We start from the raw sequence: 27,982 nt of genomic DNA on the forward strand, positions 1-27,982 counted from the left end.
AGGGTCTGTGTCTCACCAACTCCCAAAGCATATCTTCACTTAAGGTTCAATTTCTCATATCCTGGAAAGCTCAGACCAGTTTCTCTGAATAGAAGCCAAGGCAGGATACAAATTCTTGCTGGCATTCACATACACACAGTATTTTGTTAGGAGAAATATAATCTTTGTGACTTCAGTTGTAGAAGCAGCTGTGAGTTCATCAGGCTCACCCTGCAGTGGCCTGGAGTGATTTACATAAATGAGTGATTTGTGTAAATGGAGTGATTTATGTAAATGATGAGTGACCTTGCAGAACCTCAGGGGACAGAGGTTAATGTGACTTTGGCCCAGCCAGCAGAGGCCAAGGAAGTGCTCATTAATGAAGAGAAGTTTGATGCTGGCACTAAGCCCCTCAACACAAAGAGGTCTAAAAGAGCAGGTAGCTTTGCTACCTTGCTTTACAAGAAAACAGAAAGAAAGTTCTTTCAGAAAGAATCCTAATTCAAGCAACTATTAACTCAACCAGGTAACTGCATCTTCCTGTTTCAAAATGCTTCTGGACCAATCTAGTTGAAGATGTCCCTGCTCTTGCAGGAGGGTTGAACTAGATGACCTTTAAAAGATCTCATCCAATTTGAACTATTCTATGAAATAAAAGAGGAGTCTTTCATTAATTTCTAGTTTTCCCTTCCACAAAGTATGCTGAGATTTAATGGGAGCATGGCCTCAGTCCAGTTTAGTTCTGTTCTTTCCTCTGAAGGACGTGAATCTGAACAATTGGTTTTATTTAGTGTTATATTTTAGTTTAATGGCTTGAAAAAACATGCTTTGGGTAAAAAAAAAATGCTGTCAGAAAGGGGAATATCAGCTGTCACATCCTCTCTAGGTTTTTGTCCATGAAACCTTGCATGCTGAACTCAGACCCAGGGATCAGCACTGCATTGGTTTTACTTCACTGTGATTTTGTACACACAACAGAAACCCTGAGATTCTTTTCCAGGAGTCTCCAAATGGCTCACACATACTGTGCTGGCCTCACAAAGCAGCAGTTAAGACCGTGGAAGCACAGAAAGAATCATGCAATTTTCACAGGAGAAAGCTGGAACACAGAGGGCTCAGAAGCACCTCAGAATTAATTAGGAGATCATTTTGAATTGCAGAGATCTTTGTAAACACACATGTGGCCACATTGTGGTTTTGCCAGAATTACAGCTGAGTATTCCTGTTCCTAACTGGGACAGGAGTGGGATAATAGGTGTTTGGCCAATCTGCACAGGCAATAGGCAGCCAGAACAAGCTGATTTTCTCCAGCACTTCTGGACAGTACCATCTTTCTCCTTATTTTTATGGGTGAATAACTTAGAAGGGATTCAACCACATTTAGCTCCAGTTTAAAAGCAAGTCTGACCCACTGAAGCACAATGCCACGCTGTCAGTTCCAGCAGAACATTTTTTTCCTCTGTTTCAAGGAGCCTTTAAAACAATTTTCATAGTTATTATGTGGTACCAGACAGGAGTTACCCCTGAAGTGCTCAGTGAGTGGCAGGTCCATCACCCAGATAAACCATGTGCCAGCAGCTATCCCTTACAGCTCTCTTAAACAGGGCTCTCCCACTCACCTGCACACAGCTTCCAGGGCAGCCAGAAGAAACAAGCAGCGAAGCAAAAAATCCCTCCAGAATTACATTAGCCACATCCATTCCTGCCTCTTCACAGCACAGAGGTCTGCAGGAACCCAGAATTCAGCTCAGCCCTCTTGAACTGCCTGCTACCACTACCCAGAAAAACAAGCATTCCATGCTCTGGGCTTGGAGGAACCATCATTTAATTTAGGGATGAGTTGCTGTGGGAAGCAAAGGGTTGCTGAGCCAACAGAGTGTCAGCTGCACTCTGAGCTTTACAGCTGCAAGCGTCACTCTTGCTTATTCCACTCTGCCAGCCAGATTGAGAGATAAAGGCTCTTTTCTTTGCTCAACACTCAAGACAGCCTTAAGAGCCACACTATCAGCAGAAAATCAGCCCTGTGCAGCCAATATTGCAAGATTTGTAGTGATAGAGTCTGAAAGCAGGAAGGAGACTGGTGTAGCTTTAACAGCCTGCTGCAGTCTCCATACAAGCCCAGATCTGAAGAGCCATCATCAGAGCCAGTGGATTTCCACAGTACCAACTCAGACTGACCTGTCTTGTAAGGGAATGGATTTCTCTTTGAATTCTCACTGGCTTTCCTATGGGCACCATTTAAGGCCTGGAGCAGGACCTTACTGCCACAACAAAATAATCACATTATACTTATCAATAGCTGTGATGCACCCAAATAGAGCAGAACTAATGTCCTATGCCTTACACCAAAGGAAGGAGCAATTTAGATTCAGAGTGCTCTCTGCTCCTAGTTTCCTTTGTTGAATTCAGGTAAGGCACTGCTGTACTTCAAAGTCTTCACCAAAAATTAAGGTGACTATGGAGAACATCCCCACTTAAAACTGTCAGTGCAGCTTGCAAGCTCAGGCAGAGACTGTTTTGGCATGAGCTTGGCTAGCATCTGCTCTACAGAGGCTCAAGAGCCAAGTCCAGACAAAAACTACAATCCACAGCAAAGAGTGAAACTGCCAATGAGTCCAGCTCTTGCTTCTTTCTATAGGAGTGCATTCTTTCCTAGGGCTTGAAGGCTCCATTTTGCACTGGGCAAAGCCATATGCCCTGGGAACATGACAGATTCAAAAGGATTCTCTTGTCAAGAAGATAACTTGCCTCTGTTCCTATAGCAGTAGTGTTTAACTGCATAATGCAGCAATGGTGCTCCTCCACATCACTGCTCTCCACAATTCCACTCCAGTCACAAACCACTCTAGCCTCTTGGTATCCAAAAGGAGACAGAAATAGCTCCTCTCCAAACAAGCACCACAGCACCAAGAGAGCTGTTCTTGCAGCACATTTTACAGGGAAGTTTGACCCCCATCTATCCTGCTAAGGAATTCTACCTTTAGGGAGAGCACTTAACACCCAGGTCTCGGGCTAAGCACTCTGCTCCACAGCTCTGTTTATGCCAGGAAAGTGCTACCACTTCTCAGGGCTCTCAAGGTGCCTAAGCTGCTGCTGCAAATAATCATAGAATCATAAAATGGTTTGGGTTGGAAGGCATCTTAAAAGTAATCTCCTGACATGTCCCTTAGTGACTCCAAAGCTAAGGTGCCAGACCTGATCTCAGCCAGCCTGTGGTGGTGTTCTCAGGGGTCCCAGCATGAGGGAAGAGATGAGAATCTTGACTCCATGTTTCAGAAGGATGATTTATTATTTTATGATATATGTTATATTAAAAGAAAATGATATATTAAAACTACACTAAAAGAATAGAAGAAAGGAATTCATCAGAAGGCTTGAAAAAACAGAAAAGAATAGAATGATAATAAAATCTTGTGACTGACCAGAGTCTGAGACAGCTGGACTGTGATTGGCCACTAATTAAAAACAACCACACGAGACCAGCCAAAGATGCACCTTTTGCATTCCACAGCAGCAGATAATTATTGTTTACATTTCGTTTCTGAGGCTTCTCAGCTTCTCAGGAGAAAAGATCCTAACGAAAGGATTTTTCATAAAATATGTCCGTGACACAGCGGCACGAAGGCTGCATGATCACCAGGAAAGGGATGAGCAGTGGCAGAGCAGCGGGGATCTGGCAGGAGCAGTGGCAGAGCAGCGGGGATCGGATCCGGCAGGAGCAGCGCAGCCTTTGTTGCCGGGACCGAGCGGGTGCTGCAAGGAGCCGGGGCTGCAGGGCGCTGTTGCCATCTGCTGGCACCAGCACAGAGCAAACCAGGCTGGCTTCCAAAATCTCTTCATACACATCCACAACTTGTAGCAGGATTGTTCTGTAGTCACAATCGCTAGTGTTAAAATAAATTTAAAAAAAAAAAAAAAAAAAAAAAAAAGAAAAAAGACAACTAGCCTGCTAGGAATACAGCACTGACTGAAAACCAGGGAGCAAGACTTTGGCTCCAGTTGATGCATTCTGGAAATCAAATGGAGGTGATGATGGATATGGACATGCCATGGACAACCATGGAGAAGTCAGGCACACCTGCCTCCTCAGGGTCAGCAATTTGTTTCTGCATTCTTCTGAGCACATTAATAATCTTCTCCCCACAAAACAGGCCCAGAAACAGCTGCTTGAGAACACAGCAATCATCTCCAGGGCCAGTACCCCAGCTTGTCCCAACCAAAGTGACCAGCTGCTGATCCATAAATGGTTTCCTCCAGGTGGTGACCAGACCAAAATCCCACACACAGTCTCTCCTGCTCCATCCATGGAGCAACAGGCTATGAGGCAGATGAGGAAAAACACCAGCCCACATTTGAACCCCTCTGTGTCCTGTGCTCCTGAGGCAGCTTTAGCAGTTTCAGAAGGAATTGCCATGCTAACCCCAACGACAATCACCCTTAGGAAAGACTTATCCTGAACTGACAAAACAAATTAATTGCTGCTCCTGTGTGTATGTTCAGACTTAATAACACATTAATTAACATGAGAATTCTGCCCTTTGGCCTCATGCCAACAGTGGCTGAATTAATGACTGAAATTAATGTGACAAGAGGCGGAGAGCTGAGGCATTGGGGTCAAATTAAGTAACACACACAGGGACTCAGACAGAGAACAGCTCACCCCTTGGCCCTTGCTGCAGTGAAACCAGAGTAGAACTTCACTCTCCTTCCTTTCTGCTTTACATGAAGCTTTGGTTTCATGGATCTCCTAAGTAAAGGTGCCATGCTGGAATAGTGAGGACATCATGTTGGAATATCATGTCTCATCTGTTTATTATGAGACAAGATGGTTTGATTTTGTGGGGCTAGAAGGCTGGAGCGGCAGGTATAAACTCACAGCTCCAGCAACCCAAGGATCCTACAGGCAAGAGCTTTGTGCAAACCTTCCAGTGAGGCACAGCTGATCTAAATACAAAGCCAGAATCTCACTGCAGGAGTTTTTGATACCTGTACTCTCTCCATTTCATGTTTTCACTCAGGTACCTCAAAGTGCTGGTTGATTTGATCAGGGGCAGGGAAACAAAGAGAAGGGAGATGGATGGGGGAGGCAATGCAGGAGGGAATAAGAGGAATGTGGGGGAGCTGGTGGCTGCTGCCAGACCCATCTGTCCATGCAGCAACAGTCCCAGGTGTGAAAAAAAGCTAATAATTTGTTTTTAAAATTTTAAAAGTTTAATAGCAATAACTGCTTATAAAAATGGTAATATAATTAGAGTAATAAAAATCTGGACAATTAGATTTAGGACAATATGAGAGAATAGAAACAAAGAATTACAGACAGTCCGGGTACCTCTTTCTGGGCAAAATAAGCCCAAAAAAGGACACACATTAACAGAGGATTAAGCCTTAAAAGCAGCAACCTGTTGCACATTCATACACCTCATACATGATGCATAAATTCCATTCAAACACAGGATTCTGTCTGGTCAGTGTCAACTTCTTCCTCTGCATCCTGACAGCGTGTTCAAGGCTGAGCAGGGTGGGAAGAAGTTCGTTTCTTCTGATAAGTGAGAAATAAATTCTTTTTTTCTGAAAGAGTCAGGTGTCCTGTGGCTGCTATCTCAGTGGGAGTACCTCATTCCTCTTTTTAAAAAAGTATCTTATATAGCATAGTTTCTATTTTAACATTATATTATAACCTAAAACTATATTTAACACACTACTTAAGAGACTTAATACAGCATAACTTTCTAACAAAACACATATAACATTCATTTTAATACTTGCAAAAAGCCAATCATAAAATACGCATTTTTCACACCAGGGCTGCTCCTCTTGCTACAGCTCACCTGTGCTTCAGAGCAGCACCAGCTCCCCATTAGAAGCAGCCGGTGTGATAAAAGGCTTTGTGTGTCAGCGCCAGTGAAAACCTGTGCCTGGTTTGTTCAGTGCCGGAGCAGCGTTAAAGCTGCCTGGCAAGAAGCTAAGGAAATTGGATTGTTGTTTTTTTTTTTTCCCGACATTACAGCACGTGAAAGAAAACCCAACCCCGCTGAGGACGAGGCCATGGGGGAGCCCCGGTCCCCTCGCCTCTCCTCCTCCCGCCCTGCCGGCGGTCCCGGGGGCGGTGAGGGGACAGCCCCTCACCCTCACTACGAGCAGCGGGCAGGAGAACAGCTGAGGGCGGGCCTGCCTGGCGTCACCCGGGGGGCTCCCGGACACAGTCCCGTAAAGGCTGGCGGGAGGAAAGCCCCGTGAGGCCGAGCTGGGAGCACAAGAGCGGCTGACCCGCCACCTCCTCCCCCGCCAGAGCGCGGGGGCTGCGGAGCCGCTGGGCCGGGCAGCGCCCGCCCCCCGCGCCTCAGAACTCCCCGCCCCAGCCGCCCCCGCGCCGCCGCCCCGCCCTGCGGCTCCGCCCCGCCGCTGCGCGCGCGGCATTCTGGGTATTGCAGTCCAGGAACTCGGTCCCACCGCCGGGCGACGCAGCGTGGAAACTCCACCTCCCGGCGTGCCGCGCGGCGTGGCCTCCCCGCCGCCGCGCCGTGTTGTTGCGCCCGGCCCGGCGCTCCCCCACCGCGCCTGGTGTCGCGGGGCAGCCCGGGGCGGCGGCGGCTCCGTGCGCCAGGGCCCGGCATGGCCCTCCCGACGGCCGCGCCACGCTGCCCGTAGGTGCGGCGGCGCCCAGGGCCGGGCGGGCCCGCGGCGATGAGGCACAGAGGGACTGTGAGGGCGGGGCGCGCTGAGTAGTCCATGATGGCGAGGGGAACGCGGGAGGGGGGAGATCTCTGAGGTGTGAGGCGGGACGAGGTGTCCGTGACGGGAGTGGGGGTGGAGGGCAGCTGTGGGGCCGCACCGTGACGGGGGATGCTGGGCTCGGGGGCCCTGGAGAGGGCCGGGCCGAGGGGCCGGGCTGGGTTGGGGCTCAGCTGTGCCTGGGGTGCAGGGAGGGAAGGGTCGCTGAGGAGAACAGAACTGGGGAGCGGCCGGGGAGGTGCGGGGCTGGGGCTCCATGAGGGGAAAGGTGTGAGGTGCAGGGCTGGGTCTCCCTGAAAAGGAAGGTGTGAGGTGCAGGGCTGAGGCTCCATGAAGGGAAAGGTGTGAGGTGCAGGGATAGGGTTCCCTGAAGAGGAAGGTGTGAGGTGCAGGGTTAGTGTTCCCTGAAGAGGAAGGTGTGAGGTGCAGGGTTGGGGTTCCCTGAAGAAGAAGGTGTGAGGTGCAGGGTTGGTGTTCCCTGAAGAAGAAGGTGTGAGGTGCAGGGTTAGTGTTCCCTGAAGAAGAAGGTGTGAGGTGCAGGGTTAGTGTTCCCTGAAGAAGAAGGTGTGAGGTGCAGGGTTAGTGTTCCCTGAAGAAGAAGGTGTGAGGTGCAGGGTTGGGGTTCCCTGAAGAAGAAGGTGTGAGGTGCAGGGTTAGTGTTCCCCGAAGAGGAAGGTGTGAGGTGCAGGGTTGGGGTTCTCCGAAGAGGACGGTGTGTGCTGAGCAGCTGAGCTGTAGTGGGGACAGTGAGAGCAGAGGAGTGCTCCCAGTGAGGGGATTGCTGAGGAGGAGCAGGAGAAAAGGAGTGTCTGAGGATGATGCTGGGGAAGATGCTGGGAGTGGTGGTGAGGCAATAGAGCTGTGGAGTTAGCTATAGTACTGGGGAGCATGCTGAGGTGATGGCAGGGAAAATGGAGCCCGGGACTTGGTCAGTGTGTAACATTAGAGTGAGGCTCCTTGACACATCTGGAAGGCATTTCTGTAAAGAATTGAGAAATGCAGTGTGCAAGGAGGGTCTGGCGTACTTAGAACTTGTTGGCAGGTTCAAGGAGCACTTCAGATCAAGGAGAGAAAAAAGATGCAGGTAACTCTTCAGGGGAATGAGTCAACTTCCAAGAACCTCACTTGAGAGCTCTGTATTCTTGCTTGTCACAGTTGACCAGTGGAGAAATCATCACTTTCCTGCTGTGCTGCAACATCCTAATCCCTGATTTTGCAAAAAACCCCATCCTGTAGGCATGGCTCACCTGAGAGAATTTGCTAGCCAGGTAAGTGGTGATTAAAAGTTTGTTTTAAAACCCTCTTCGAGGGTTTACATAATGTTGTTTGCTCTTGATACAAGGGTTTCAAACAAATAACCAGAAAATCACTTTTTGCCACTCTTTATCTCTGTTGCACAGGTCTCAGCTTACTCCTGTTAGCTGATTGACCTGTGCCTGACTCTGTACCTGGTGTTGGGCTGATAGTGATGTGTTGCCAGCCATACAGAAAGTGAATTCTTCACCCACTGTGGAGCCTTTCTCTGGGATTAAGTGTGCTCTTTTTAGGGAGGCAGGAGTCATTGGCTTTCTGAGCATTTTTGGAAGGGGAGGTGTAGAAATGGGAATAGAAAAACACTGTATGCTGGCCCTACATACGTTTCTAAAGTGTTCATGGCATTAGTCTCAGTAAAATGGTGCTTGTAACCTTGCTGCTTAAGAGGCAGTGATATTTGATACTGGGTCATAACTCTTCCAAGAGATCTCAGCCTCCGTGGATGTGGTTAAATGTTGCTGTTGTGGTGACATTTTCAGAAGAGGAGTGTGGAAAGATGATGCCAGGATTTGGGACTAAAAGCTAAACCACATTTGATAGTATTGGCTTGCATCTTCTTGCCTCTGAATTTGCTTGTGAGGTGTGTTTGATTATTGGCAGATGTCAATACTGAGCAGAGGTCTTCTTACACCATGTTTTGGGGCATTATTCTGTTGCTCCTAGGTGTAGAATTACGAAAATCTTTAGTGGTTTGAGCTGATGCTTTCTCTGAACCTTTACTGATTTTAAATTGATTTGCAATGCACCTTAGTTTGCATGCTGTCTTTCACATCAACTGTTTCCCCAAAGTGTGTGTGGAATTAAATGTAAATATAATGCCTGGCTGAGTCACTGCACAGGAAGAGAAAGGGAAGGATACTGTCTGATTAGGGCTGAAAGCAGTTCTGTAGCTGCAGAAGAGGTTGCTCTGAAGCTTTTTTTTTGTACACAGCATTCACTCTTGAAGCTTATCAGCATGCTGGTGGTTTCAGCTCTGAATTTATTATGGAAATGTTAGGCATTCTCAGACCCTGTCATCCCATGATTGTCTGGTCTTGGAATAGAAAGCCAATCTGTGTTGTCCATTCCTCCAGTCTTTTCAGGAATCCCTGGTGTAACTGAGGCTTGCTGGGAGGGCAGTGGGAACTGGCCTGAAGTTTTCTTCCCTGGGATTTAGGGAGCGGTGGGAAGTCCTGTGAAAAGCAAGAGACTGAGACTTGCATTGGGCTGTCAGAGGCTTGGCTTGTCTTTGATTCTCATCTCTGGTGCTGATGGGCAGAGTTACCTTAGACCCCTGCCCAGGCTGCTCTGCCTCTGTGCTGCCATTTCCCTGCCCCAGCTGGTTCTCCTCTCTTTCCTTGGCTCCCTTTGTGTGAGCAAACAGCGCTGCAGGCCTCTGGTCTTGGTCTGAAGCTCTGTCTGCCAGGGGGTGCATTTGTGTTAGTTACTATGTTTAAAGCTCTGATTTGAGCTCTGTTTCTAGATTTGTTGTTCCTTACCTGACCTTGAAGAAGCCATTTAGGTTTTTTGGCTACATAATGCCTCATCTCCTGAAGCAAAAGAATACTGTCTGTGAAGAGAGCTGGGAGTTTCAGACAAACAGTGTTTCAAAGTGTTGAACACAAACTTCCCTCTTTTCTATACTCCAGAAATTCAAAATTGTCCCAGGTTTTGGCAGTTGCAGGGAGCTATGCACAGATTTCATAGAGACAGGGAAGCTTTCAATGGTTCCGGATACAAAGCTGGTTTCACCAAAGAGACTGTTGGTAGCCCAGAGGTGTGTGTTCATCATGCTGGGTGGGAAGTTGGGGAGCAGAGGAGGCAATGAGGGAAAGAGAAGAGCAGATGAGTTCTATTAAAACCAACTTCCTTCTTCCACTGTGTTTGGCAGAGCAGAATTATGTTTGTTTGTTTGTTTGTTTGTTTGGCTTGTTGGTTGGAAAGTGCTGCAGTCAGAAATAACTCTAAATGTGGCTGTAGTTCCACATAAACCCTTTGAAGTTGCTACGTTCCTGGTCAGCTTCAGCTCATGAAGTATTGTGGCCTTGGCAATCTTCTGTTTGAGAGCTCTCCCATGTAGAACAGTGATTCCAATTCCAGCCTGCACCAGATTAAGGAGTTCTCATTTCCAAAAGAGTTTAAGCATCCCTTGGTGGTTTTTTGCAACAAATGCAGGCGTGATCCTTGCTCTTGAATATTTTCAGAGTAAAATCCAGCTGGACACAGCACAGAGAGATCTTCAGCTGCTTCAAATGGTGTTTGCTTCTGTTCCCAATATGCAGCTTATCTTTTCAGGCAGTAGCTTTGAAATGAGGGCAGATACTTACCCTTCTTCTCTAATACTTATCCACATCTTCTCAAAGACTGTGGCTATCATGTCTCAGCAGCTGGAGGTGGCAGAGCTGCCAAAACCATTCTTTCCCCGTGAAGCAGCTGGTGTTACTGCCAGGCTTGTCTCATAACACACTGCGATTCCTGATGGCTGCAGTGAGTTGGTCTGTTTTAAAACATGGTATCATCAGTCAGGATGGCAAACACTCCCACACCTGTCAGCACAGAGCATCCTTCTTTCCTGTGCTGTGAGATTGGATCCCAGAGGGCAGAAGTGGAGCACATCGCCAGGAAATTGTCATCATCTCTCTCATACTTATTCCCTTCCTGCACTTGCAACTGAGCTGGTGCATTGTGTGCTCTCCCTCCAAATCCTGCCCAGGCCTGCTTGAGCAATCTCCAGTGCCTGACTGACTGCTCTCAGTGGAGAGGAGCAGCAGGAGGCGTTTTGCTTCTGAATTACTATGTAACAAGCAGTCAGCCAAGGAAAAGTTACAATGTAGTGATCATACCTTAGTGGTTTAACGTGCAGTAGTAGAACAAAGAGCAGCTGCTGCTGCTGGAGCTCCATTTTTCAGCTCTGATGGGTTCTGTGAATGTGGAAGAAAAATGGGAAGAACCCAAGCTGGTGAGCATTTGCAAAGGTGACAGGTCCTAGTAAGCTGCTTTGGGTTATCTGTGCTCATTTAAGCAGGTATAAAGCATTTCATCTGGATTCTGTTGCTTCCTACTAATGAAGTTTTCCAGGTGTGTTTGTAGCACTGCAATTCCAGAAGATTTCCAGCCAGGGTGGTTCTCTAACAAGATGACTGACATAAATCATGTTTTGGAGAGGGAGGGATGGTGTTTGTTACACCTCTCACCGTGGTGCTGTGCGGGTGTGGTGGGTCAGGCTCTTGGAGTGCATCCCTTCTCTCTCCTGACAGAGCAGTTCAGTTCCATAGCTCTCCATTCCTGGTGGAACTGCATTTGTGCTGCTATCTGATGAGTGCTGAGGCTTTTATGCCCACAGATCTGAACATTTTTGTTTGTTAGCACAGGTCACCATGTGGTGTCTCAAACTGGATTTTTTTTAACGGGCAAGGGCTTTTGAACAATGTCCTGCAGACAGCACATCTTAGTTTGTTGTGAAAGTTCAGAGTTGCTGAAAATGCCACCTGGCAGTTTCTTCTGTGGTGTCCACAATGGCAGTTCACAAGGTGTGCTCTTGAGCAGACATTGACCTGCTTGGATTGGAGATGGGCCTGTTTCCTCCTCCCTTTTCAAAAGGGAAGAAATTCATCAGCAAACTGTGCTCCTGCAGCAGTGTCTGGTGTGTCACAGTGTAACTGTGGCTGGAATGACGCTTGGCCCTGTGCTGGCTCCCTGGGTTCTTTCTGTGCTGGCTCTGATTTCTGCAGTTTTGGCCAGTGCATCAAGGGATGTTCATCCTCAGGCCCTCCACAGAGTCATGCTCTTGCCCTGTCACCTGTGAGCTCTGAAGCATTTCCAGGTCAGTATTGGGAAGGTAAATCCAGTACCTACAAACAAAATGTCCTTATAGTTCCACCCTAATGGGAGTGGGCCTGTCTCACTTGCCCAGCTGTTACATTGTTTTCCTGAATCTCTTGGGCAAAATTTCTGTGTGCTTGTCAGAAGCTTTGTCTCCTTCACCACACCTACCTGAACTTCTTTGTTCTTCAGAAAACAGGGTAAACCAACATCCAGGTCTGGAAGGTTGTTTACAAAGCTGTCCATGATTACAGAGCCTGCCACATAAAGTGGTGGTTGTCCCTAAAGCTGCCTGCCACAGTCAATGCTCTTATGTTTGATGTCTTCATCTGGAGAAATCAGTCCTGACTCTCTGATGTGTCCTACCAAGCTGAGGGGGCAGCAATTACTTCCACTTTGCTGTTTCTTACCTCATGGAAAAGTTACATGGGAGGAGAGGAATGTTTTCTTGAAGGTTTGCTTCCCTGCAGTATTCATGTGGGTAGTGTTTCTTTTCTGAGCTGAGCAGGTGCTTCTAGGAGATGATCCTCTTTCTCTCCCTTCTCCCTGATGTGTGGGAGGGGCTGATGTGTTGTAGGCATTTTTAGGGTGCAGTAGGTCACTGTGCACGGTCATGTTTGGGGCCCTTTCTTGCCCCTTCCTCCAAGTTGTTCAACAGGTGGAAACTGTTCCTGGTCTGTAGTGAGCCTGGACTGGTCAGACTGTTCTCCCTGCTCGTGGTCATCATTCTCATGTTGTCCCCTAACATTTCTCAAGCTCAAATCCTCTTCCCCCTACCTCCCTCTCTCCAGTCTCTGCTATGCATCTCCAATTCTTATCTCTGAACATCCCTTCTAGTCTGTTTCCAGTGCATTTGTTCAAAGTACAGCCTGTTTGGGTGTTGCTTGGGATGCAAAAGGATATTTGGTTATCCTTCTATATCTTGGGCTGGAGTTTGTGTGGAAATCCTGTTGAGTGAGCTGCCTGTAAAGCTCACCTGGGCCTGGCTTACAGCAATGCACAGAAGGCAAACAACCTGTGATGACAGACTGGCTTAATCATTAAGCAACACCTTGGGCTGCTCAGTGATGGCCTGCTGCTAGAACGTGGTGTGAGATGGAAAAATGCAGCCTCTGTGCTCTCTGATAAAATCTGCCAACTCAAGGCCCTTGTGAGAGAGCACTCTCACTGGGTGACGTGTTGGAGATGAGACTGAGGTGTTCTGGGTGTGGAAAATTCCTTCTAATGGCTTGGCTGCTTCCTAAGGTCAGGCCATATTTTCCAGGGTTCTTTTTCAAACTATATTAAAAAAAGGCAGAAAAGCTAATCACAAAGAACATTTTAGTAGCATGAAACTAGTAGTGGCATGAAGGAACTCCTGGTGTGCATGAAGGAGCTCCTGGTGTGCAGGACTGAATTAAATAGCATGAGCAAGTGACTGTGATTTATTCCCTTTCTTATCCATACCTTAGTAAAGATTTAACTGTGCAGCTGCTGTTAAAAGGTCAGTATTTCTCTGTTAGTAACTGCTTAGTTGATGTGCTTATCTAATGAAGGAGATGCTATTTGCCTTTGCATATGAGTGTGCCAGCTAGAGAGGAGGCTGGTACAGAAAAGCAGCTCAGGAAGATGGAGTGTCCATTCTGCTCTCCTGCCTCCTCCGTGCTGCTGACCTTCCAAAAGATGTGAGGCTCCATCTGCAAACATCTGAGGAGAGCTGTACTGGGAGCTGCCTGGAAATCAGGCTGCAGCAGAGGAGACAGTAAATGTGAATTCATATTACTGTAATATTTCACCCTCCAGACAATAGGGAAGGGTGCAGATCTTTCTAATCATTTCAGTCTTTGAGTGCAGGAAGTCTAACTAGGGAAACATTTTTATGGCTTCTTGCTTGTGCTCATTTTCTCATCAGATCTCCAAGAGAAATCTGGTTCTGGTACCCCTTGCTGGTCTGTATTGAAGTGTGAACAGATGCTTGCTCATGGAGCTGCTCAGGCACCAGTTGGTGCCTGTAGTTGAGCAGCCCTGTCCCAATGGAGCTGACACCTTTCCCTAGCAATATTTGCTGACATTCTCATGCTGGGCTTCCCTCCTTTTCCTCCCCCACTGTGGTCTGCAGAGTTGGAAAGCCTGTGGAAAAGATTTCTTCACTTCTAATCTTGGATCTATTCTGTGTTAAGTTTCTAAGACTGTTTAAGATAGGCAAGTTTCAGGTGAATTTATTGAGATAGTAGGTGCACAGATATGGAGATGAGCTGTATGCGTATGTGTGGTGCTCTGCAGCCTAGGAACTTAATGGAATTCTCCCATCTCATGGTTTAGCACTCCAGGGTGGATCCTGAGGAGCTGTTCACCAAGCTGGAGCGGATTGGCAAGGGATCCTTTGGGGAAGTGTACAAAGGCATCGACAACCGCACCAAGGAAGTGGTTGCTATCAAGATCATTGATCTGGAGGAGGCTGAGGATGAGATTGAGGACATTCAGCAGGAGATCACAGTGCTCAGCCAGTGTGACAGCCCCTACATCACCCGGTACTATGGCTCCTACTTGAAGGTAGGACAAACCAGGGGGGTTCCTTGCCAGTGGTTTGGGAATGGGGAGGTGTGGTATTTTTGGGGAGGAAAGATGAATCTGACTCCATGTTCTTAGAAGGCTAATTTATTATTTTATGATCTATATTATATTAAAGAATGCTATACTAAACTATACTAAAGAATAGAGAATGGATACTTACTGAATGCTAAAAAGATAATAATGAAAACTCATGACTCTTTCCAGAGTCTGACACAGCTTGATGGTGATTGGTCATTAAGTAAAAACAATTCACATGAAACCAATCAAACAACCACCTGTTGGATAAGCAATCTCCAAACCACGTTCCAAAGCAGCAAAACACAGGAGAAACAAATGAGATAATATTGTTTTCCTGTTTCTCTGAGGCTTCTAGGCTTCCCAGAAGAATCCTGGGCAAAGAGGATTTTTCAGAAAATGTGATGGTGACAGGGAGGGCTGCTCTGTGGATGCTGCAGTGGGTGGTGGCAGGTGGCACTGCAAAGTGATGTGTGAGTGGCAGCAGGAGCAGTGGTGGCTCTGCTCACTGCATTGATGTGCACTTGATAGCAGACTGGGCTTCAAGGCACTTGCTAATAAGCACATGGAAATGAGGTGCCCTGTACTTTGTGGTACCAAGAGCAGGGCACTTCACTGGAGAGCAAGTTATTTGTTGAAGACTGAACTTTCCCTGGTCTGACAGTTCTGGAAAGGAAGTTGATGGAATACTTTTCCAGAATAGCACAGTGTTAAGGCAGTACCACTGAGGGATTTATGCCTCTGAAAAAAAGAGGAGATTGAAACTCATTCATTTCATATTTCATCAGAAATAGTGAACTGAGTCTATGGAGGAGTACTGATATTGCTTGCACTGAGAGCAGGTTTAGGAATCTCTGATGGAAGTAGTGTTGATCAGAAGTGGCCTATGCATGCTGGCTGCTGGAGGTGAATGTCACAGTGGGACTGCAGCAAATTCCTGAATATTCCTCCTTTATTTTTCAAAGGCCATAATGCATTTTCTCAGCCTCTGCTGTAGTTTCATGGACCTGCTGCTTATCTTCTGTTGGGACCCTGGAACTTCAGCATGGGATCTCTTCTCTGAGGAGTAAGAGTGTCTTGCTGATTGTGCCCTTCATGCTGGCAGCTCTATTAATGAGATCAAAAGCTGCAATGCTCCCCTGCCACTGCCAAGAAGGATTTATGCTGGATGAGCTGCTGGAGAGATGTTGAAGGGCTCCAGCCTGGGAATAAGCTTATCTGTGGGCTGGGCAATCTGGTGCCTGTAGGGGCACTTGCCCATGTAAAACTGCAGAGTGAGAGTTGGAAATGTGCTGGAGGCAGGTAATGCTGTGTCAGCAGAAAAGAGGGAGCTTGGGGCTCCTTCCTTAAGCCCCTGAGAGCTGCAGTGTGGAGCAGCTCTTGGATTGTGTACAGGACTACTCTTGTGTCTTGCTGCCTCGTGGGTGTCTCACTTTTCTGGCTGCTTTTATTGCTGTCTTTGCTCTTGAGTTGTGCTCTTGCTTGCAGGGCACTAAGCTGTGGATAATCATGGAGTACCTGGGAGGAGGTTCAGCCCTGGATTTGGTGAGTAAGTGGCAAGTTCTGGACTATGAAAAATACTGACTGAAGGCTTGGTTTGTGGAATGCCCATAAGCCAGACACTCACTTGCCACATTGCATTTTTTAGGCAGCCCTGTGCCCAAGGGTAAGCAGTGCAGGACACACATGTTGGTTATGCTTATCCCAGGACTGAGGAAATGTTCTCATGGAGCTCAGCTGTCCCAGCACTGTTGTCCAGCATGCTGTGCTGCTGTGTCATGCAAAGAGCCAGTGAAGTGAAAAGTCAGCACAGCCAGTTGGTTTTGAGCAGTAAAATCTGTATTTCACCTAGTCAGTCATGCTCTTGCTCAGTGCTTGCATAGCTCAGGAAAGACATGGTCTGTGATTAAGTTACCCCAAATTTTGAGAATACAAATACCCACAGGCAAAGGTGCACTGTGCTGTATTCTGTCACAGCATTTTTCTCTTCTCTTTAAGAATAATGCCCATTTTTCCAGAGAGATAACTAATGATGTAGGGAAAACTGCTGAGCCTACAGTGGCTTGGAGGAAGGTGTAGTGAGAGGCTGTCATCAGCAGAAGTTCTCTGAGTGTCAGAACCTCAGTTGGTGCACTGAGAGGGCAGGACTTGGTTAGAGGAGAACTGTTGGAAAGGAGAAGAGCTTTGATACAGTACTCCACAGCCTGAGGGTTGATGTCTCAGAGGCTGAAATTCAGTACTTGCATGCTGGCAGAAAGACCTGAACAAGAGAAACTGTTAAAATATTCTGTTGGCCAGTGTGTTCCCAGGCCAAAGTGAGAAATGAACTGCTGTTTGTTTGGGAAGCCTTTAACAGACTGATAGGCCAGCAGAAAATCCCCCAAAGTTTTGCTATTGAATGGTTCCAGGTGCAAACAGCAGCATTCTGCTTGTAACACCTAAATCAGGTGTGCAAGAAGGTGCTTCCTACTGAGTACAACCTGCTTGGCCAAGGTTTCCAAGTAACAAACTGAGTGCCTGGAAAATCCAAGGCATCAGTCACCCTCTTTTAAGTCACCTTTCTGCCTTTTGTCAGCTGAAGCCAGGACCACTGGAGGAGACTTACATAGCTACTATCCTGAGAGAAATCCTAAAGGGTTTGGATTATTTACATTCAGAGAGGAAGATCCACAGAGACATCAAAGGTAAGATTGAAGAGCTCAGCTCCCTTTCTTGTAATGGATGTTAGTAACATAATACTCAGAGGTATTTTATTCACCATAATCTGCAAGGTTTCAAAGACTCTTTCTCAGTGCTGCTTTTCTTGTTGGGGTGCTGTTTTGTGACTCTGATGCTTGTCACTGTATTACAACTCATGCTTTTCATGTCTTTAGGGTTTAGAGTAACAGTGAGGATCTGTAGCTCTCCTCTGGCACTTGGAGTTTGGACAAGTCAGGGAGCTGAAGTGAAGGAGTCAGTGAAAGGCGTGCTCAGATATTAGCTGACTTGTGTCTGGACCTTTGCTTTTCTGCTGGACCTCAAGGGTGTGTGTGCTGGTTATTGTGCTTGTAGCTCACAGCAGGAGTGAGCTGTCCTCATGCAGGGTTCACAGCCCTAGAAAATCAGGGCAGCTTGTGTCAGCTTATCCTGTTGCTGTTTTTTATAGTCACTGGCCACGTGTGGTGTACAGAGCTGGCATCTGCCTCTCAAAGAGCAGTGTCCCAGCAAGCCCAGAGCATCAGAGTACTGCAGGAGGATGGAGGGACAGAGCTGTGGAACTGGGCCAGGTGCTCACTGCTCTGACCCACTGCAGGAGAGGATGTGAGCAGGCAGGGCACAAAAACCTCAGGCAGGGAGATTGGGAGAAAAGATTTTGTTGTGTATGTGAGACTGCATGTTTCTAACACTGCATGTTTCTAACAGTGCAAGATGGGTAGGGCTGTTGGCTGCCAGTGGTGGGGAAATGCTGAAAGTTGTTAGGTAGGGTCTCAGAATGCAACCCCCATTGCCAAACTTGCACAATGTTACAGTCTTATCAGTGAGTGGGAACCAGTACAAGAGTGAGCCTTGAGCTCTTTAGAAGGATCTGCTATTTAACCTGTGCTGAATGCTACTCTGGAAGAAAAATCAGGAACATTAGAGACTCTGTTACCCTCCCTTCTCGGTGTGGCCAACATCTAATGGATGGTGTGGTCCTTCACATCTGCTCCCTGCTCCTACCTTAGCAATATTCCCCTTCTGATCCAACAAAGTGCCTGAGCTTGTTCCATGTTACCCAGTGGAGTTCAAAGCATGAGAATGGGTCTGAGGCTGCTAATCCAGGCTGAGGGTTATCACTGGGGTGAAGGGGGATCCCACAGGAGGGCTCTGCTCAGTATTCAGTTCTGTGTGGGCTGGAGGTGATTCAGAGGCCAGCAGACTTAATTTCTTATTTGTGCATACAGCTGCCAATGTGCTGCTCTCAGAACAAGGAGATGTGAAACTGGCTGACTTTGGGGTGGCTGGACAGCTGACAGACACCCAAATCAAGAGAAACACCTTTGTGGGGACTCCATTCTGGATGGCACCAGAGGTCATCAAACAGTCTGCTTATGACTTCAAGGTGAGCTGGGAGCAGGAGGATTGCTGCTTGGGGCTGCCATACATGAGGTGGTGCTAGGACAGAACCAGGGTTGGAAGTGCTGCTTGCTGCAGGAATTATTCTTTTCTGTTATGATGCAGAGTCTGCTGGAGAAGTTTGTGTATTAGACATGAAATGCCCCATCTGATTTATGTGATTAGCTGTCCTAAAACTGTGCTTTCATGTTGTAGAATTGTTCCTTGCTGTTCTGTGTTCTTTTTCTTCTCTTTTCCAGGCAGACATCTGGTCCCTTGGGATTACAGCCATTGAACTAGCAAAGGGAGAGCCTCCAAATTCTGACTTGCATCCTATGAGGGTTCTCTTCTTGATCCCCAAAAACAACCCTCCAACACTTGAGGGTCACCACAGCAAGCCCTTCAAGGAGTTTGTGGAAGCCTGCCTCAACAAGGATCCTAGATTTGTGAGTATTGCTGCCCACCTGTGAATTTGGGTAAAGGCCAGCAGAGGTCAAAAATACCTTCAACAGGAACATTCCAGAATTGCAGAGAGAGAATTGCTGAGCAATGCTGAGAATTGCTGAGAGAGAATGGACACATGAGCTGGACTTCCTCATGAGGGGACATGGAGGGGAGAGCACTGATCCCTTCTCTCTGATGACCAGCAATGGGACCTCAGGGAATGGCATGAGGCTGTGTCAGGCTGTTTAGGTTGGATATTAGGAAAAGGCTTTTCCCCCAGAGGCTGGTTGGGCTCTAGAACAAGCTCCTAAGGGCAGTGTCATGGCCTCAAGGCTGCCAAGAGTTCAAGGAGTATTTGGACAACACCCTCAGGGACTTTGTTGGGGATTGGTGGCATTGTTGGGGGCTGTCCTGTGCAGAGCCAGGAGTTGGATTTGGTGATCCTTGTGCATCCCTTCCAGCTCAGGCTATTCTGTGACTCCAGTAGCAGTCAGTGAGTGTGTGTTCAGTGTGCAGGGATGGTTAGATGTGACATGCTTTCCTTATCTGCTCCAGAGGCCGACAGCTAAAGAATTGCTGAAGCACAAGTTCATCACACGCTACACCAAGAAAACCTCGTTCCTCATGGAGCTCATCGATCGCTTCAAACGCTGGAAGTCAGAGGGCCACGGGGAGGATTCCAGCTCTGGTGACTCTGATATGTACGTGCATCTTCTGCATGGAGGCTGCCCCTGCTGGCCTACTGCAAACAGCTCAGGTCCTTTTCCCACCTGAGATCTTAACCTTGGAGCTTTTGTTTATGGGAGCAAGTGAATGCTGTTGCCTCCTGTTCGATGGGACTCAGTTCTGGTCCTAGCTTGTGGAGCCTCTTTGCTGAGTATAAGGAATCAAAGTACTGACACAAAACATTTAGTCTGTCTGTAACCAGTAGAACAGGGCTCTTGTGGCCTGTATTTTGTGCACCCTTCATTAACTACAAGAGCTCCAGGCTTTAGGAAATGTGGCAAGGGCTTTGTTGGTGTGTATGTGTACTCAGGGGAAATCTTTGCACTGCCATACAGGACAGTCAGGTTATGGGCCTTGGGTGGGGAAAGGGCACTTCGTTGCCAGAGTGGTATCACAGAGCTGCTCTTCACCTGTGGCAGCACTCAAGTGACCAAGCACTCAGAGAAATTGGCTTATGACATCTAAGTCTAGTCCCTCACATTATGAGCTTGGGTTGTCTTGAAATTCTCCTAAATTTAACTAGCACTAAACTTCTTCAAGCTGACTGGATCAGGGAGGTGATGTGGTGATTTGGAAACATGATGCAGTACTTAGCTCAGATCTCTTTGATGCTCTGTAGGTGTACTAGAGACTGAAGTGGTTTCTCTTCAGAATTTTTTCTGGGATAGGGAAAAGCCTGAAGGCCTGCAACAATATGGCAGTTGGATGGAGAGAACTTATGATTCTGGGAAAGTGTGGGCAAACCCCCAGTGTATGGAGCTCAGGCTTTTTCTTGACTTTCCCCTTTTCATTTGCAGTGATGGAGATGCAGAGGATGGAGATCAGGGTCCAATCTGGACATTCCCACCAACCATTCGCCCCAATTCCTTGAGCAAGCTGCACAAAGGAATGGCTCTTCATGGTTCCCAGAAGGTCTGTGTGCTGTCTGGTCTTTCTGAAGTGGACTGAACTAACAGGAGCTTTTGGGTGTCTTGGGGAAGCCACCAGGCCCTCATCTTCTGTCTGAAATTTACTTCAGTCTGGCACCAAGGGCTGGTGCTCCAGAGCTGCCTCTTCCACATCATCAGGGTACTGTGATTTGTGGCTTTCCCAAGATCTGGTGATGGGATTGCTGTGGAGGTGCTGTGAATTCACCAAAGGCTGAGTATTTCATGTGCCCTGGGAGCTTTTCCCTGTGCTTGAAACTTCTTCTCCTGTTGCTTTCCAGCCTACTGAGCCCATCAAGAGGCAACCACGGTCACAGTGTCTCTCCACACTTGTTCACCCAGTTTTTGGGGAGGTGAGTAGAACCTTCTTGGTGTCTCTGCTGGTTGGAGATGAAGAGATACCTGACATAGATAAGTAAATAGAAAAGATTTGGAGAAGGGGGGTGTGGAGAGGTGTCTAGTAGGGTTAGGGGACTCTGAAGCATTTGTACCAGTTCAGAGGGCTAGACCATCTGTGGGGAAAGTGAATGTGTCCCTGGCCTGTCCTCCTGAAAACACTTGTGTTGGAAGAAAGGCATTACCCTTCTGGTAATCTGTGTTCTGGTGAGGAGCTGACAGAGGAGTATGTGTCTCTTACCTGCATCTTAGGCTTGCTGGTGCCTGGGCAGCTCCAGACTCTGATGTCCATGGCTGAAGTGCAGCTCATGTTAGAGCTGCCTGTCACTGTGCATGCCCATGGCAGAGTTACTGAGGGAAAGGTAGGTGGGTTAGAGCAGGAATGGGCTTTGCTGGTTACTAGGCCATTTCTTGATCTGTACAGACGGCTGTTGGTAGAATGCCAAGACCAAGGAGTTCCCTGCCACCCAGCTTCTGGAAGGCAGGCAGAGAACATCTGTTTAGAGAACCTAGCCAGTTCCCCTGCCTTGTGGTCTGGATGGAGATGTGGAGTTGGAGTAAGAGCTGCCATTAATGACAGGATGGTGTCTGTGTCAGCATCACCTTTCCAGCTGGGTGATGTCAGGGAAGAGGAGGATAATCATAAGGTGGCTGCTGGCCATGAGCTCTGCTTGCTCTTTCCAGCAGCAGGGTAGGAAAGGAGATTATGCTTTGGAAGAAATCAATCAGATGCTGCATGTCGGGGTTCTGCTCCTGAGCTGCTGGTGACAGACACCCTTTCCTGGTCCTGAGGAGTTCCTCTTCTGGATCCTGATGGCATGGCCCAGCAGAGAGCTGTGCTTTTTCCAGGAATAGTTTCTGGACTTAACTCTCTTTTCTCAGGCCTGGTGCTCTGTGGAAGGAGGGTTTGCTGCACGGCAGGCACCAGAGGTCATTCTGAAAAGCAGGCTCTTGAGACCACTCTGCTTTGGAAATTGGGAGTGTATCTGACCAGCCTCTCTGTGCTCCATGGGCCTTGACTTTCAGAGTCAGAGCATGGGGCCACTGACCTGGCTCTTGTAGGCCCAGAGTATGAGATGAAACCGCATGAAAACCATGCTGGTTTGTGATGCAGTTTGTTTATGCAGCAGAGTCCCTGATGTCTGGGTCTCTGTTCAGTTTAGGAGCCTCCTGGGGCAGAGAGTGCTCAGGGCTGTGGCTGTAAATGCATTTTGAGCTTTTCCTTACTCACCTTGTTGCACCAGCTCCAGGCAGGAAGTGGCTTCTTGGACATTTCATTTCTGCTGGTTTGATTCCCTTGCCCCAGTTTTTTGATCCCTCTTTCCTTTGATGAGACTTTTGCTGGCTCTGAAAATCTCACTGAGCAAAATTAGGAACAGGAAGGGTTCTGGGCAGTCTCAGAAATAACCTGGTTTTGTGTGCAGTAGAGGGGGCTTGAAAGAGAACTTGTCCAGGTTGGAAATCTGCTTCTCTGCTGGTTATGTGTGTTATTCTTTGCACTTGGTAAGAAACTAGAACTGAAAACTTTGTCCTCCTCACCGTTGTATGATTCCATCTTAAACCAGCTAGGTTTGATCCCCTCTTTCCCTAAAGGGGCTGGAGCTGGGATTGTGAATGAAAATCTGACTGAGATGTTCTTTGTAATCTTTAATCTGCCTTCCTTGCATGTGTGTTGTTGGATGTTAACACTGAGAACAGCTCCTGAGGAGTCAGTAACTGTAGGGGGATGCCGCATGGGTAAATGAAGGTGGTATACAATGTAATCTTATGCCCCAAAGAGTTGCAGCTGAACCAATTACTAAACATTAGGAGCAGGCCTGATGTTAACAGGCCACACCTGTAGCCAATAAGAACAGTGGTATAAAAGAGTGGATTGGTGGGATCAGGAGTCAGGTGGATGCTGCAAGGACCAGGAACAGTCAGTGCCTAGAGGAACTGCCTATGAGAAACATTGAGGAGGTATGAAACCCTGGTGATATGGAATCCTTGCACTGTAATGATAAGAGAACTCTTGATAGATAAGACAACATTTTACAGGTGTGGGCAGCTGCAAATCTGGAAGCATCGTGGAGCAGGGAGGTAAAATGACTTTTTAGACCTGGTAAGGTTGAGCTCAGTGCAGTGCTCTAACTCCAGAGAGCCTCCAGAGAGCTGTTCTGCAGTGGGAGGAGACAGCCCAGCACACACTGCTGCCATCACAGGCTGCTGGGCAGGCTGAAGTTCAGGGGCTTGGCATCAAGGGCTGATGATAAATTGACTCCTTACCTCCAGGACAGACAGACCCTGTGCTTGTTCTGAGGCAGGCAGCCTTTGGTAGGTACACATCAAATCCTTGGCTATAGCATCACAACTCTTTTTGGCCTAAGAAATCAGTATCCTTGATGAGTAACTGAGTTGCCCTCCATGCCCCTGCCACTCTGACTGAGCAGAGGTGTGTGTGGGTTGTTCCCTCAGCTCTGTGGCAGGGAACAGTGCCCCTCTGAGGAGGCAGTGGCCCTTTTTGGCTGGGAACTGTTTGTTCCCAGCAGGGACTTGGTGCACAGGAATGGCTGCAGCTGGGGATTGGCATTCACGTTGTTCTGCTTTCTGAGAAAAGGTGAGCTCCAACAACGGGAGAGGCTGATCCTAGAACTGAGGGAAAGAACTGCAAGGCTTATGTAAAGCCCTTTAATCAGCAGGGCCTAATGAGAGCTTCATTGAACTGGACCATATATTGCTTGTTCAGCAGGATTCTTGATTGCTGTTCAGCTCCTGGTGTGCTGGTGCCCTGGGGAAGGGTCTGTCATATCAGCAGCTTGTGGGAAGAAGGTGGGGAACTGCTGCTGGGGGTGGAAATGTTGGATTTCCAACAACAGACTCCTCAGGCTCAGCCCCAGTGGCCTGTCAGGTTCCCCCTCAACAGAGCTGTGGCTATTTCAAGTTAACAACTGGAAACATGTGCAAGTAGAGGCCTGGTCAGAGTGCAGTGACCATGAGAGATGTGAACTGATGTAGGTGCTGTGTGTGGAGGTCTTGGTGTGTGGACTTTCTTCCCCTGCCCCCTGGGTAAAGCTCTCTTAGAGAGGAGTGTTGGAGGCCAAGGGGCTCAGGATCCCTGGTGTGGCAGTTTTCTGTGGCCTCCCAGTCACTAGAAGCAGCTCAAGGCTTTCTTGTGGTGGTAACTAATTCCTGGCATTGGGTATATTCTGCCCAGCCTGCCTGTGAGCGTGTCTGGGTGCTGGGCTGTCATTAGCAGCAAAGGTGATTGCACTGCTTCAGATGCACCTGGAGTTCTTTGTGCTGTGATGAGTTTTCAGGGCTGTTGGTCCATTCCTTACAACATTTAGTTAGGTAAGGGCTTTGATTGCCATTAGTACCTGGAGGCAAATATGAACCCCAGACATTGGACTTCTACCTTGCTGACCTACAAATGAGCTCTTTTTGGTTCCTTTAAGGGGAATGTGGGTGCCCTCCTACACCTTGGTGGGGTGGGAAAGGGTCTTAATGTCAGTGCTGCACTTCTTGTCCAGTGCTTTCTGCAACAAAATGAGGACCTAATACTCTGTTTCTGGGCTGCAGCTCAAAGATAAGCACAAGCAGACTGGAGGCAACGTGGGAGCCATGGAGGAGCTGGAGAATGCCTTCAGCTTGGCCGAGGAGTCCTGCCCAGGCATCTCTGACAAACTGATAGCACACATGGTGGAGCGGGTCCAAAGGTGAGGAGTGCCTGAGGCTGAGCTGGGGTGGAGCTGGCACTGACAGCTGGGCAAAGTCCACACAGACAAAAATGCACTTCTTCTAACTGCTTGCATTTAATGGCAACAGTTCCTTTGCCTCAGAAGCCTTTCCTCACACTGGACAGGTTTCTGTAGTGTAGGTGTATGTTGTAGGGCACAGAAGGATGCTGCTGTTCGTTTCATTTTGCACATAAATCTATGTACACATGGTGTCCTGCTGGTCCCATTACCCAGGTAGCAGGGACTGTGTAAAGTCTCACTGGGGATAGAAAGTTTCTGTTAATAAATACCTGTTTCATTGCAAGGAATGTGCTTTAAAGCACTACGTGCAGCTAGTCACTGCTTGCCCACCTTTAGGTGTACACAGAAGTGTACTTTTCCTGCAAGAATTATTTATTAAACCCGTGAAGGAATGTAGTCTGGTAGAATTTAGCTCTTTGCTGGGTCAAACTTGGCTCCACTGCTGGCACCAAGTCCAGTCACATCCATGTGTTGCAGGTAGCAGCACAGCTAACCTGGTCACAGATTTACCAAGCTTTATTTAACATGAATTTGGCTTTTCTCCCTAAATCCTCACCCTTTCCTTACCATGAGAGAAACTTAACATTTGGCTCCTCTCTGGTTAGCAGGCTGGAAGGGGTTCTGTGCTCTGGCTGCCCCTAGAAACACAACCCAAACTATACAGTTTTACATCCTTGAACTCAGGCTTTCCAAGCATTTCTTTCTCATGGGTTAATGTTTGTGCTGTAGTCCAAGTACCTATTGAATAGAAGAGAATCATTAAGGTTGGAAAAGGTGTCCAAGATTGAATCCAGCCTTTCACTGATCCCCACTGTGTCAGCCAGGCCAGCAGGCTGGCTGGTGGTCAGGTAGAGTGAGCAGGAGGTGCAGGTAGATGTGTGTGGGTGACTGCAGACAGGTTCTGTCAGCCTAGAAATGACACTGCTGCACAGGGCAGAAACACAAGATACAGTTGTTTTTTTGAGGGACTTGCAAAACCTCAAAGACCTGCTTGCCTTCTTACCATAAAGCATCAGTGCTGGAAACTTCTTATTAGGTTGAAACTGAATCTTGAAGCCTGAAGAAGCATCAAACCACCTTGGTTTTTTGTTAAAAGTGCTGGTTTTGTCTGTCAGGACTGCAAAAAGTGGCAGTGGGGACAGAGCCAGGCAGCCCTGCCCAGTGTCCCTTGTCCCCTCTTCCTTGCAGGTTTTCACACAGTCGGAACCACCTGAGCTCTGCCCGCTGACACTCACCTTCCCTGCTGCTGCTGCCAGGGGGGAAGGATTTTTTCCAGCTTCATAAGAACTACATCTCTAATCCAGACCACCATCTGTTGGATGTGACATTGTGATGGACCCCAGGACATTTCAGAGCCTTCATGTTAGCCGTGTTTCCATGATAACCCAGGGTGGGGTTTGCAATGCAAGTACAATTTAGACCTTTTGCAGAACCCGAGATGGGTGGTCTAATTGTTTTTACAATGTAATCAATGCAGTTTTTAATTGTTTTCCTACAATGGATGTGTCCATTTTGGCTTGGTTTGATTCACAGCTTGTTTCTGGTAAATGCCTGGCTGCTGGAAAAAGGGAGATTCTCCTCCATTGATGGATGTTTCACAGGCAAGTCTGATGGGTTTAGTCTCCTGCCCTTCCTAAAGAAGTGTTTGTGAGCAGTCTTGTGTGAGTGCAGGGATGTTGGGAAGCTCTCCAGGCATTTAGGGCCTCTGGGAGAGTCAGAGCAGCTCTGCAGTTGTTCTGGAGGATCACTTCAGGCCCTTCACACACAAGTAACAACACTTCCCAGTGCTGCAGCAGCTGAGCTGATACACAGTTGCTCTTTCCCAGCCTGTCATTTCATAGGAGGATGGGTTTGCTGATTGTTCTTTTTTTGGCCCTGGGACATCGTTTTGTGTTAGGCCTTAGTTCATCTACTTCAGGCAACAGCAGAACTTGCCTTGGGTGTGCAGGGAGCAGGAGGCAAAGGGGGTGTCTTTGTTCCTGTCCCTGGTGCTCCTGGCAGCTGAAGCAGCTGACTGGGCAGTGCTGGTCTGAGGTGGGCAGGCCCACAGGGGGCAGAAGGGTTAAAAAGGGGAGTGGGGGAACATAACAGCTGCAGGGCTTTGGTTCACAGGACAGAGGGAGACACTACATAGTTTTTTGTGAAAGAACCTGTGCTCTACAGGAAGACAAAAGCTGGATGGCTCACAGCAGTGTGGTAGGGCTGGGAATTCCCAAAAGCTGCTCTAGACCTCCCTCTCCTTCTCAACCTTCCCTCTGTGGCTCCTCAGACTCACTGCAGCCAGGGCTCTGCTCCAGGTGAAGGCTGGGCTGGTGTTTGGTAGCAGAGAAACCACAGCATCCACTGCTGTGTGAGCTGCTTAAGGTATCCCAGCAGAGCCATCCCCAGGAGTTTTGCTTTCTGTGTCATACTGGTTTATAAATCTTTAATTCAGGTAAGCACATGGATCTTAAATCTACATTTTAAAGGTCCAGAAAAATAGACTTAGGAGAATAACCCCTGATAGCTGTGAGATTGCTTAGAGAGCTGCTTTCTAACTGAGAAGAGATTCCCATGAAGTCAGCAAGAACTCAGTTACCCAGCTCTTTCTGCCTGGGTGTTTGTGTGTGGATGAGATGGCTCACCCCAGAGCCAGTGAGAACAAAGGCTGGAGCTGTTCAGCATTTTTTAATGACAGGCCACTTGGTTAGAAACAAGGCTTGGTTTTTGGTACTTCGACTCAGACCTGCAGATTTGAAGTGCTGGGCTGCAAGTAGCTCAGGGGGACCACACATTCCCTGCTCCTGGTGTAGGGTGTTCTTTACCTTATGACTGTCCTTTATTTATCCTGATGGATAAAGCCAGGCTCAGCAACACTATGAACTTGTACAGTAGAGAAGAGGTGCTGCTGTTGGCTCTCTGTTCTGTGGTGAGAGCCAGCTCGGAGCTTGCAGTTAGGAAGAACAGAACAAACCCACTTTTCCCTCAGGAGGAGAAGTTTATGTACAGGCAGGAGGCTTGGAGAGGGGGAAGGCAGAGGCTGCAGGCCAGCACAAGGGCCCCTGCTGCTCTTCAAGTTGCTGTTCACAGCAGTAGCAAAGGTGTTGATAAGGTACCTGTGTGTTCCTCACACGCTCTGCAGTGTAAGAGGAAACTTTCTAAAGGAAACAATCCCCACCCCTTTGCCCAGTATTCAAAAACAATGGGTTTAGTTTTCAAAAACATTGAAAGGGATCTGCCACTTTCAATAAAGTAACAAAACCAATGAGGCTGGTGTAACTGTGTTATTGGGGGAAAAGGATTGGC

At 47.9% G+C, this 27,982-nt stretch overlaps 1 protein-coding gene across 3 annotated transcripts; it reads left to right on the forward strand.

Moving 5' to 3' along the window:
• The first annotated feature begins 6,496 nt into the window (after positions 1-6,496).
• On the forward strand, positions 6,497-27,938 carry STK25 (serine/threonine kinase 25). 3 transcript variants are annotated; one of them, XM_030954050.1, is made up of 12 exons: positions 6,497-6,627; positions 7,867-7,979; positions 14,128-14,358; positions 15,883-15,939; positions 16,970-17,078; positions 18,318-18,475; positions 18,729-18,914; positions 19,468-19,613; positions 20,436-20,550; positions 20,846-20,917; positions 24,519-24,655; positions 25,886-27,938. In XM_030954050.1, the coding sequence occupies exons 2-12, from the start codon at positions 7,950-7,952 to the stop codon at positions 25,923-25,925; spliced, it is 1,281 nt and encodes a 426-aa protein (XP_030809910.1). In that variant the 5' UTR covers positions 6,497-6,627; positions 7,867-7,949; the 3' UTR covers positions 25,926-27,938. The 3 variants fall into 3 exon arrangements, with proteins under 3 accessions (XP_030809910.1, XP_030809911.1, XP_030809912.1); XM_030954051.1 differs by having other exon boundaries at positions 6,526-6,623; XM_030954052.1 differs by having other exon boundaries at positions 6,553-6,681.
• The last annotated feature ends 44 nt before the right edge of the window (positions 27,939-27,982 follow it).

The sequence above is a fragment of the Camarhynchus parvulus genome, chromosome 9 (assembly GCF_901933205.1).
Source record: "Camarhynchus parvulus chromosome 9, STF_HiC, whole genome shotgun sequence".
NCBI lineage: Eukaryota > Metazoa > Chordata > Aves > Passeriformes > Thraupidae > Camarhynchus > Camarhynchus parvulus.